This window comes from Rhinoraja longicauda, chromosome 2 (genome assembly GCF_053455715.1).
Source record: "Rhinoraja longicauda isolate Sanriku21f chromosome 2, sRhiLon1.1, whole genome shotgun sequence".
Lineage (NCBI taxonomy): Eukaryota > Metazoa > Chordata > Chondrichthyes > Rajiformes > Arhynchobatidae > Rhinoraja > Rhinoraja longicauda.
This window is the reverse complement of record NC_135954.1, coordinates 96240186-96253102: the sequence shown is the minus strand read 5'-3', so window position 1 is coordinate 96253102 and position 12917 is coordinate 96240186. Positions and strand designations below refer to the sequence as shown.

The 12917-nt window shown below is 42.9% G+C and overlaps 1 protein-coding gene across 1 annotated transcript in view; it reads left to right on the top strand.

The window, feature by feature from the left end:
* paxip1 (PAX interacting (with transcription-activation domain) protein 1) overlaps positions 1-12917 on the top strand; it is a 113380-nt gene that overhangs the window by 55528 nt on the left and 44935 nt on the right. Inside the window, exons 8-9 of the mRNA XM_078424721.1 lie at positions 2003-2097; positions 5535-5630. Coding sequence (XP_078280847.1) covers positions 2003-2097; positions 5535-5630 — 191 coding nt within the window. The remainder of the gene's footprint in view (positions 1-2002; positions 2098-5534; positions 5631-12917) is intronic.

Here is a 12917-nt window from a genome sequence, read left to right as displayed (position 1 = left end):
ATAAGATCCCCCCTCATCCTTCTAAATTCCAGTGTATACAAGCCCAATCGCTCCAGCCTTTCAACATACGACAGTCCCGCCATTCCGGGAATTAATCTAGTGAACCTATGCTGCACGCCCTCCATAGCAAGAATATCCTTCCTCAAATTTGGAGACCAAAACTGCACACAGTACTCCAGGTGCGGTCTCACCAGGGCCCGGTACAACTGTAGAAGGACCTCTTTGCTCCTATACTCAACTCCTCTTGTTACGAAGGTCAAATGAATAGGCAGTCATCCTGACAGAACTGAGTGAAGAAATAAAAATAGTTTAGCAATTGGAAAGCTGATAAATCCGACCGTACAAAAAAGCGCTATTTTAATTTTATCCTGAATTCTTATCAGCATTTTTTTCCCTAAAATAACTATCTCACCATGTGAAAAGGTAAATTAGAATAATCTCACTATTATGGGTTCATTTCAGCCACTGTAGTGTCACTGGCAATGGGAAAGTGTACCTTGTGGTCCTTCTCCAGGAGACTCTGATGCTGTCAGAAGGGAAGGCAATCCGAATGGACAGACCAAACACTGACCCCACCATTCGCAAAGGCCCCCTGCCTAGAACCGAGAGTGCCATCTTGACCGGGTCCAGGAGCCATCTCTCAAGGTGTTCCTTTGACCTTGCCTCCTCTGAATGCCCAAAGATCATAATGTATAAATGAATGAATGATACTTTATCATTAAATGTGGCATGTCACAGTGAAATTCTTTGTTTAGCATACCATAGACAAAGTATGCAAAGAGTCTCTTCGTATAGGGCGCATTCAAAGTTACAATGTGCTCAATGCAGTCCCAATGCCCCTCTTCGTTCTCGACGGTCCACCCGACCTCCGGCACCGACCGCCGGCCCGTCCGACCTCCGACACGTGGGAGGGACTGAGGTGCAATCAAAACCTCAAGTACTCGAGAGAAACTGCAATCTTTCAAGCCAAGCAAGAACAGGGCATGGATCATCTAGGCTACAGAAATTGGTTGGGATTATTTTTGTCACTTGTGATAGAATGAAAAACTTTTTTTGCGTGCTATCCAGGCAAAACACTACACAAGTGGTGAAAAAGATAAATTAAGCAGTGCAGAATGTAGTGTGATAGAGAAAGTGCAGGTTAAAAAAAATCTACAAGTGCTGCAACAAGGTAGCATCTGAGTTTCATCCACAACATCCAAATTTCATGTAGCTGGGTTTTGTGAATTTTTTAAAGAATTTTTGCACACTGCAGACCTGTGCAACATTTTCCACCCAGGTCCGCGGTGGAAAATGGCTATTCTCTTGTATAGATGGCACTGTGGGTCTTACAACTCAGTTCTGTATCTCTAAACTAAACTGTCCAAGTGTCTTTTAAATGTTGTTATTGTTTCTACCTTAACTACTTCCTCGTCAAAGTAACTGGAAGAACTGCTAAAGTTCTGTCTGTAGGGTTAAGGAGAAAAATACTGGGAAATTGAATTATTCTGGAGCTTTTCTTAACCTGATGGCATGATCGTATGTTAGAGTTTTTATGGTTAAGCCAAAAGTCACAGCCATCTCCTTTTGTTAAAGAGAAATGAAAAAATGAAATATTGGAAACCCTCATTGGGCCAAGAGGCCACATCTGTGGGAAGAGAAACAGTTAATATTGCAGATTGAAGCCCTAAGTTCCCCTTCCTTTTTTTATATACCCGGTCTTGAACAAGAGAATTGAAAACATGCTGAAGTCTGCTTGATTGATCTGAATTCCCATTCCATAAATGTCCTGAGGAAAGATGAAGACAGATGAAAAATAAAATTATCACTTGCTGAAGAATTACTCTCTGAGTTGGAATAAGCAAAAGCTTATTCACAATTGGATAACTTGAATGTTACCACTCTAATTATCTTAGATGCACAATTTAGTCATATTCCAATGTATTTGCATAATCTAAAAAACACTGTGCAAGTAAAATTTCACATCTGGTCACTTTATTAATTTCTCTTGTTTTCTTTTCAGTCCCAGAAGAGTCATTTTTACTGGGATGTGTTTTTGCAATTGCTGACTACCCTGAGCAGATGTCCGATAAACAGCTGCTGGCAACTTGGAAAAAGGTAACATTGACCAAATTGCTAGATTAATCCTAAATCCCTCTGAGATAACTGCACCCTCTTGATCACCCTTAAATATACTCACTAAATCATTGGAAACTGTAACTTCACTACTGTTGTACTATGTTTGCATACCTGTTGTGCTGCTGCAAGTAGGACTTTCATACTTCCATTTCAGGGCATAATGAGAATAAAACATTTTTGACTCTTCAGTAAGCTCTGGATTTCGCTCTTTAAATCTCTATTGTCAGCCCATTTCCTCCTGCATGCAGCATGCATATTGGTTGCCATGTTTGCTCAATCAGAACTACACTTTAAAACCCACTGTACTGTTCAGTGACTGCTCTGAGAGATTGAAATATGCATTACAAAAATGCACATCTTTATTTTAAATTGTTTTTCACTAAGGTGCATCTTTGGGTTGTTCTGTTTAGCGACCTTCCATAGTATTTCTGGGCGGCACAGTGGTGCAGCACATAATATATTTGAGCAGCGCAGTGGTACAGTTGCTGCCTTACTGCCAGAGACCCGGATTCAATCCTGACCACGGGTGCTGTCTTTACAATCTCCCTGTGACTGCGTGAGCTTTCTCTGGGTATGCCGGTTTCCTCCCACATTCCAAAGATGTACAGGTTGGTAGGTTAATTGGCTGCAGTAAAATTGTAAATTATCCCTAGTGCATAGGACACTGTCAGTATGGGTGATCGCTGGTCAGCACGAGCTTGGTGGGCCGAAGGGCCTGTTTCGGCGCTGAATCTCAAAACTAAACTAAAAAATCTTCTTGTGTGACTTGGCATTGATTTGCTAAGAGCTGCAGCGAAGTGCTTTCAGTCATTATAATAATGCTGAAGTATTGTCTAAGCGGAAAGGTTTGTGGCAGAATCCATTGCAGATCCATTGAGAAATAAGTTGGTGACACCGTGCTGGAGTAACTCAGTGGTTCAGGTAGCATCCCTGGAGAACGTGGAAAGGTGACATTTTAGGTCGACTGAAACATCATCTATCCATGTTCCCCAGGGATGCTGCCTGACCTGCTGAGTTACTCCAGCACTTTTTTTTGTGTATTAACAAGCAGTTCTTTGTTTCTGCAAGAGGGTGTGTGGGACTGATCTGAGTTTCTCTACCAGGAACCAGAATCTGTTGACCTCTTCCTGTTTTATAATAAGTGAGTTGGAGGAAGTTGTTATAGCTTAGCTACATTATTACGGATTAGGTATAAATGCGATTGGTAGGTTTTAATAAGAAAATTTGTACATGAGCGTAGAAGATCATATCCTCCACAATTCAAAAGAAGCGCTGAATAAATATGGTATAATCACACAAAGGTGATAACGTAATTGGAAATATCTTTTGGGAAAGACATAATACAATGGAGCTGTTTTGTCTGGAAAAGCAAATAAAGGCTCATTTGACCAAGGTCTGTATGAGCGGTTTGATAGGCCAGAGCACAGTGTAATATTAAAATTCACAAAATTAACTCAAAAAATCAGTTGGGATTTTGGGAAAAATCTTTATCCACTAATCTTATTCACAAAGTGAAATTCAAAATATCATTTGGTTGAGGTGAATAGTATAAAGGTACTTGGAAATGGTTGCAAGCACATTGATGAAAAAGTAACTAGAAATGTTTGCAGATAGGGTTGGATAAAGAAATTAGAGAGCTATAGTAAAGTACAGTATGGAGACTGGCCTTTTTGGATCACTGGGTCTGCACTGATAATTATCTGTTCATTTTGACCAATCTTGCATGAGCTCCACCTTCTCATTCTCTGCCAGTTTCTGTTACTTGGAGGCAAATTGAAGGCAATGTACCAGTTAATCTACAATCTTAGCATGTCTTTAGGATGTGAGGGGGATTGGAGCGGCCAGTGCTAGCGCGCAGAGTCACAGGGAGTATGTTCAAATCACGCAATAGCAGCTGAGGTCAGGATAAAATGCTGGGAACTGGTGCTGTGAAGCAGTGGCTTTATTAACTATGCTACTGTGCTGCACTGCAAGCAGGCAGGTGGAGCTCTAACAAAAACATTGACTCTACGTTATAAATTCTAATTAATTCCAGGTAATACCCCATAGTGCACTAAAGTTTAACGTTAACATTAAGTATTAAACTGGAGAGGATTTTTCTGTAATCTGGGGAGCTGGTATCCTGCAAGCCACGGCCAGACTCGGCAATAGGCCCGGCTTGACCACCGAGGACGGAGGCCCCGCCAGGAGGGCCTAGATCACGCGCCGTGGGCAGAGGACTAGCCCAGAAGGTTCAGCTCGCTTGCCGTGGACTGCAGACGGAGGACCAGCCCAGAAGGACCCACGGGGACGAATGTTGCTCATATATTGAAACGGGTTTTTAAGTATTGTTGATCTGAAGTTGCTGGTAATAAAGATAAGGGGATATTGTTTAAAACAAGGGGTAAACAATTTACAACTGTATTTATGTAGTGTCGTTCACGAACGGAGGTCACAGCACTCTCTGCCCATTATTATGTGTCGTTTAATGTGCAGCTCTGTTTTAAGAGCCATGTAGTGCAACCTTCTACAAGTGACAATGCAATCACGATGAGATAATTGACTTTAGCAAAGTAACTTAAAGAAAGGAAATAATGGTCCAAAGTATTGGAAGTGTTGCCCTTGCTGCTCTTTTGGAATAGTACGATGGGTTATTTCAGCTTAAAACGTGTAGCACTCATCTGTAAAGCAGCAAGCCTCTATCCTACCTCCCCAACTGTGTGGGGGTCTCTTGGCATTGCACTAGGGCACACCAGCATCAATTATATGCTCATATCTGTGGAGTGAGACTCAAATCCACAATGTTTGGAAATGAAATAAAAAACACAAAGTGGTGACGTAACTCTACGGGTCAGGGCTTCTCTGGAGAACATGATATGTGATGTTTCCTGTCCATGTCCTCCAGAGATGCTGTCTGAACTGCTGAGTTACTTCAGTGCTTTGTTTGAAAACCAGCCTTATGTCTACATCTTTGGTGATGGGAGAGGTACCAAATGAACTGCTGAAAGATTGGTATTGCTGATGGAGTTGTGAAGTCAAAGCCCACAGTCTCTTTTGAAAAAAGTGAATTAAAAAAATAAATAAAGAATGCGAAATGAACCTACAGGTTTATTCAGAACTCCTTCTAGCCTTGCATGCAGGACTACATCACACAGCAGGACGGTTTCTGGTTGAATTTTGCTGCAGAAATAATTTGTCAGGATTGCTATAAGAATATTATATGTACTCCGTGCTGTGAGAAGGTGGGCTGCCTTGAGCCATTTAAATGCATTGTGGAAATTCATTATACTTCTGTTCCTGAGGAGAAGCCTTACAAGAAATGCAGATTTAATATGAACCTCTGAAAGGAAATGGGGAGTACATTAATTTTATTGTTTGTAAATATGTAATATTTTGGTTGTAATATTGTTTTAGCTGACTTGTGGATTCTTATTCAGATCATCCAGGTACACGGTGGGATTGTAGATCCCACTCTGACTAGTCGGTGCACTCACCTTTTGTGTGAAAGTCAAGTCAGCAATATGTATGCCCAGGTAAGCATGTAAATTTAATTACCTTTTCTCCCTACCTTATGTATATACAGTATGTTTTAATGGTTTGTTAATTGTTTTTGGAGAGATTGATCTCACTACTGATATTTTGAGTCGTTAGATTGATGAGAATGTAGAACGCTGGTGTTAATGCGCCTCTCCTCTATGATATATTAAAACTCCGCAGAGAGCACTTTCCTTTGAAGGTGGCAGCTTTCCAATGTGTTGCATAAAAGCACCTAAGAAAAGGTGCAGATTGTACAGTCCCTTGAGAGTGCTCCACCGCGCAGTAAGGTCATTGCTCGTCTAATCTTCACACTCCTTTCTACTTTGGCAATGTTCTTACTGAGGTTGCAGGATCAAAATGAACATTGTTTCATGCAATCTTTAGATGTGAATGACTATCAGTAGACTCACTGTATTTTTTTTGAGATTTGGAAATTCTTCTCATTATTTGGACCAAATGGCTGTTCGAGATTTGGAAATTCTACTCATTATTTATTTATTAATGCATTTAACATATTAGAGCAGTATCAGTAGAAGACACAATTATGATAAGTGCTAAAATTGATGTGTTAGGTTAGCATTGTTTATATAAAAGATCATGGTGTATTTACTACAACGATGCAATTTAAGAATGTAGACGTTCAAATTATTGTTTGGTTGACCTCTATTTCAAAATGGAACATTCTGCTTAATCAACCCACAGATAGTCATACAGCATGGAAATAGGCCCTTCAACCCAACACATCCATGCCAGCCAAAATGCCCCATCTAAGCAAGTCCTATTTGCCTGTGTTTGGCCCATATCTCTGTAACCCGTTCCTATCCATGCTCCTCTGCTAGTGTCTTTTAAATACTGTTATACTATCTACCTCTACTACTTTGTCTGGCAGCTCATTCCATCTATCCACCACTCTTGAGTGAAAAGGTTGCACCTCAGGTTCTTATTAAATCTTGCCCTTCTCACCTAATGAATTATTTAAAGTAGTACTCAAAATTGGACAATATTAATATGAACAAGTGTTCAAGAAACAGAATGGTAGAAATATTAGTATGGTCACATTATGGATCATGTAACTGAGTGAATGGACAATGCAACAGAATAGATTTTCTAATTATGTTTTGCACACGTCCTTTTTTTGCAGTGTTTCTTTTGGGGTATTATTGATCCTGAGAGAAGCTGTGAACAAAAGGCTTCAATAAACTTCCTGACTGCATATGTAAAGCAGCAAATGAATTAACTTTGATAAATATGAGGAGGTGAGATAGAAAAAGTGATCTAATATGAACAGTTTCATTTCTGATATGAGTGCAGGAGCAAAGGCATGTGTATGTGGAACTTCAAGGGCAACAAGACAGCCATTTAAAAAAAAGGGAATATTCAAATAATTCAGTGTTATAAGGAGAAACTGATACAGGTATATTGAACCTCCGTAAAATGCTGGTATGATCATAACTAAAGTGCAACGTCTAGCTTAATGACGTTGCACAGTAGAAGAGATACTTAGGCTCCAGACAGAGTGTTAAAATGATTTCTACAACAATACTAGAGGTGAGAGTCTTCAATTTTATGGATAGATTTGAGAATTTGGGATTATTCTCTTTGGAATCGAAATGGCTGAGGGGAGATTGCCTTGCCATCTTCAAACTCAGGTGTTCTGACTTTGAGTGAAAAGAAATTATTCATATTGACAAGGTTGAGAACCAGAGGGCACAGATTTAATATGACTGGCAGTGGTGACCTGAGGAAAATCTATTTTTCACTCTACAGCAAGTAATTATCATCTGGAATTTATTTTGCTGAAAACAAATTCAGTTGCTGCATTCATAAGAAAATTTGATAGGCACGCATTGCATTGTAGGACAACCAGGGCTGGACTTGCACGATTACTGGTAGGGCCAGTGGCGCAGCGGTAGAGTTGCTGCCTTACAGTGAATTCAGCGCCTGAGACTCGGGTTCGATCCTGACTACGGGCGCCGTCTGTACGGAGTTTGTACGTTCTCCCCGTGACCTGCCTGGGTTTTCTCCGAGATCTTCGGTTTCCTCCCACACTCCAAAGACGTACAGGTATGTAGGTTAATTGACTGGGTAAAATTTTAAAAAATTGTCCCTAGTGTGTGTAGGATAGTGTTAATGTGCGGGGATCGCTGGGCGGCGCGGACTTGGTGGGCCGAAGGGCCTGTTTCCGCGCTGTATCTCTAAATCTAAAACAAAGTGTAGAACAGTGAACAGTACATAGTACCGAGAAGATGGTGACCAAGTGGACAGGGTGGTGAAGAAGGCATTTAGCATGCTTACCTTCATCAGTCTGAGTATTGAGAACAGGAGTTGAAATGTCATGTTACAGTTGTACAAGATGTTCGCAAGGCCACAATTGGGGTCCTGTGACAAGGTCTGGTTACCCTGCTGCAGAAAGTATGTAATTTCTTTCATATTATTCATGACTGTTAAGCCAGACACAGTACGAACTCCAACTTCAAGTTCACTGACCCGTTGTTGGGTCGTTGTTGGACGAATCATTGTTGGACGATTTACAGATGATGATGAGTCAGAGTATAGAAGTGAGATCGATCGACTGAACAAATGCTGCCAGCACAACAACCTGGCTCTCAATGTCAGTAAGACCAAGGAAATGATTGTGCAGACCTCCCAACCTTTCCGTATTTGGCGGAAAGTTTCCGCTTTCTTATTTCATTTCCACCATTCCGATTTCACCTCACATTTTTCCGCAAAACACATGCCTCGCCACTCGCCCGGCCTCGGCTCGGCGGGCCGGCCCTCGCCGCGTAGTGTGAGGCCCGCTGATGTTGAGAGGGGATCGGGTGGGTGAATGGGAAGGGGAGGGGGGGGTCGGGTGCGGGGTAGGGGGGCAGGGGAGGAGGAGTGGGAGGAGTGGGGGTCGGGGGGAGTGGGGGTGGGGAGGGAGGAGTGGGGGGGAGGGGTGTGGGAGGGACATGGACCGTTGTGATTTGCTGTTGAAGACCACTGGAGCAAGTATGTCTTCAATGAAATTAGGTATGTGCAGTTGTAAATGCAACTCTTATAACTTAGTCATACATTTTATGACCATTGTTCTTTTATTCAATACCAAGAGAATTGGGATGTGTAAGAAAAAAGCAAAGTAGAAAAAACAAAACAAAACAAAACAAAACAATTTTTTCTTTGTGTTGTAAAACCTTTCTATAAATAGCAAAATATACTCATGATAGGCCTGACATTGTACATGAAGTCCAAGAACTACAGACTTTTGGAAATAATAGTCGTTTTTCACACGTGTATGTAGCGCAACACGTACGCACATTTGGCGTGCATACTTTTTTTTTGCTGAAAAGTTGCATTACGCGCCATATTATGAATTTTGGTGTAAAATTCTGGATTTTGGACATCAAAATTATGAATTTGTAAAATCAAATGTTGGGATGTCTGATTGTGGACTTTGGAGGAGGAAGGATGAGGACCCACAAACCTATCTATATCGACGGGACAATGGTGGAGAGAGTCGAAAGCTTCAAATTCCTGGGTGTGCATTCTCTGAAGACTTTTCCTGGCCCCAGCACAGATGGAATTATAAAGAAAGCCCATCAGCGCCTCTGCTTCCTGAGAGGATTGTGGAGATTCGGTACGTCAGAGAGGACTCCATTGAACTTCTACAGGTGTACAGTAGAGAGCGTGTTGACTGGTTGCATCATCTCCTGGTTCGGCAGCTTGAACATCCAGGAGCGAAGAAGGCTGCAAAAGGAGGTGAACACTGTCCAGTCCATCATGGGTTCTGACTTCCCTACCGTCGAAAGGATTTATGGGAGTCGCTGCCTCAAAAAGGCAGCCAACATCATCAGAGACTCACACCACCCTGGTCACACACTCATTCTGGTCCTGTCATTGGGCAGAATATAGAGGAGCCTGAAAACTGTTTAACGTCCAGGTTCAGGAACAGCATCTTCCCGACAGCCATCAAGCTATTAAACACTACAACCTCCAAAACACTACAACCTCCAAATAAGCTCTGAACTACACAGACTTGGGGGCATTGGTTTTGTCTTTTTGCACTATTATTGGTTTTTTTTTAATGTGGATACACACACTGAACTTTTTTTCTTGTTTATTATATTGTTTACAGAGTACAATGTTGACATGTACAATGTTGTGCTGCTGCAAGAAAGAATTTCATTGTTCTATCTGGGACCTATGACAATTAAAAAACTCTTGACTCTTGATTTAAGTGGAAAGGGTGCAAAGGGATTTACTGGGTTGTTACAGGGTCTGACGGATTTGAGTTATACAGAAAGGCTGGATAGGCTGGAATTCTTTTCCCTGGAATAGGAGGCAGGGGGGGACCTTATAGAGGTACAAATCGCCATGGAGATCAGAGATAAGGTAAACAGCCACAGTATTTTCTCCAGGGTAGGGGAGTCTGAAACTAGTGGATATAAGTTTAAGCTGAGAGGGAAAAGATTTACAAGGGATCTGAGGGGCAACTTTTTCCACACAGAGGCTGGTGCATACATGGAACAAGTTGCGATAAGAGAGCGAAGGAGAGATAATATCCAAGATGTGAGTGGTTCTTGATTATGTTGGTTACTATCCTGAGGCAGCGTGAAGTGTCGGTGGGAAGTGCTGGTCTGTGTATTGGACTGGACTGCATTCACAACATTGCAATTTCTTGCTGTCTTGGGCAGTGCAGGTGCCGCACCAAGAGGGGTATCCTGCGAGGAGACTTTCCATGACTGATTGTGGGGAGTGGGAAGAAAGCTGGGAGAGAGGAGAGGCAGGGCAAAGCGTGGCAGACAATAAGTCCTGCCAAGCTTTGTCCTGCCTCGCCTCTCTCCCATCTATCTTCACCCCCCCCCCACACCCCACATTCAGTATAAAGAAGGGTCCCAACCTGAAACACCGCCTATCCATTTTCTCCCGAAATAATGCCTGACCCGCTGAGTTACTTCAGCACTTTAGGCCCTTTTTTCAATAAACGGGAGTCTGACGCGGGTCTCCTTGTTATCCAGATATTCCAGGGATGTGTGCAGGGAGATGGTGTCTGCCGATGATGATACGTTTTAGGCAGTAGGCGAACTACAGTGGATCGAGCTTGTCTGCAAGGCTGGAGTTGATGTGCACTTTGACCAGTCTCTCAAAGCATTTCATGATAGTGAATGTCAAAGCTACTGGATCACAGTCATTAAGCACCCCATCGTGTTTTTCTTTGGCACTGGGATGATAATGGTATTCTCAAAGCTAGTGGGAACTTTTGGTTGGAGTAGGGAGAGGTTAAAGATGCCTGCAAAAACTCCTGCCAGCTGGTACAAGCAGGTACTGAGGGCGTGACTAGGCTCTCTATCGATGCCAGTCGCCCTTCGGCAGATTCGCCCCCAGGAAGGTTGATCTGGCGTCTGCGACTATTACCGTGGATACAGGTGCAGCGTTGTGTCAGGTTCTCAGGACGGGTCTTTAAATATTTAACTTTTAACGCACACCTCTCGCAGAGCTGTTGGGGATCAACAATGAAATGATTGGATTGTCAACTGTAGCCACATCTTGCGAAGGAAGTTCAGTGAGAAGGTTGTAAGAAATTAAGTGAGAAGTTAAGTTGTGTTGGTGGAGGGAAGCAAAGTTGGAAGGGGACACACAGGGTATAGACCCGGGCAGGGACCTGCTGCGTCAGTACTGTAGTTGAGTGATGTACTTAGAAATGCATGTAGAATGGGGTGCAAGTGCTGACAATGATAAGATATCCTGAAGAGCAGACCACATCGTCGGCTGTGTTTGTCGGATTTCATTACTTTGGGACAGAGGTAACCTTTCTGGGATATAATTAACCTTTTTAGCTTGCTCTCTGGTGGGTGACAGTCAGTATGGCAAAGGATACATCTGATAAAAGATCGGATCTGAAGCTTGACTGCAGCTCATTAGTTTTGTGCCATTGAGAGAATGGTCACAGGAGCTATAATGACATCTTCAGAATTTGAAGCAGCTGTACACGGTCTATCTACACAATAGACAATACATTTCCCTCATCCCGTATACAACCAACATTACATTGCAGCCCCTCGGTTCCTAGTCCTCTCACTGCTTTTGCTGTCCTATCCTTGGCACTCCATGTCCTTCACAGTTTCTTTTCTAGGATGTTTTGCACGAGCCTGTGTATTTGGTCAGAACATTAGATATAGAAGAGTTTCTACCAGCCTCCAGCAGCCTACCCAAACACTTGAAATTTAGCATCCCTGTCACTCATGCTTGAAGGCTAGTTAATGCTGCTTGATGCACAATTCCAATGCCTACTTTCCATAGCAGTGTTAAATAATGGTGTAAAATGTGTGAGAAATAATGCTTTATTGTTACATGTGACATTACAGTGAAATTCTTCGCTTGCATACCCAGGGTATGCAATAGTTGCCACATAAAGGGCAAAGTACCCCGCGCCAGGTCCTCCTTTGTTCTCCCCCCTCACGGCGGTCCCCCCAGGCTGGGCCCTCCATTGTTCTTTCCCCCCTCCCACACGTTGGTTCCCCCATGCTTTGTTCCTCTCCCCAGCGGCGGTGTCCTCATTCCCACGTGGTCCGTCCTTGTCCGTCGGTCGGCGCCCACATCGACCGCCGCACCAACCTCTCCACTGTCGCCACTGGGTCCCCTCCTGGCGTCTCCGTAGTAACGACCCATGCCCCACCCGCCGGCTCTGTCGGTCCAGGGGCTGGAGTGCGTGGGGCTCTGCTGACCCAGGCTCCGGCTCCGGCCAGTGAGGCTCCAGCTCCGGCCCGTCAGACACGGGCTCCGGCCAGCCAGGCTCGGTCCCTGCTTCCCTGCGGCCTCCTGGTGCATTGCATTCTCAAAATAAAATTATTTTTCAGTGAGGAAATTAAATGGCCTATCAATTCACAATATTTTACACGTTTGGAAAAATATATATTCATCCAATAATTTTGATTAAACATTAAGACTAGGAGAATGGAAATTTCATGTCTTAAAGTAACTTGAAGAGGTCATCTGAATTATGCAGTTAGGCATAAATTATCAAATTATAATGGGGTTAAAAGAAGGGGGTTGAAAAAGGTATTGCCAATTAATAAGGCATTGTCAGATGGATTGTTTTGCCTGTTTCACTGCAGAATGTAGCACTCCTTCAACAGGAACCAATGTATGAGATGGTGTGGGAAAATAGTGATGAGGTAAATCGGCAAAGATTTTTGAATGAAGAAGCCTGTTCAAGAGGCCCAATGGTCTAACCATAGTTCTCATATTTTGCTGGCTTTTGTTTCTCTGGGTTCTCCAAAATAATGCATTTTCTTGCTCCAAAA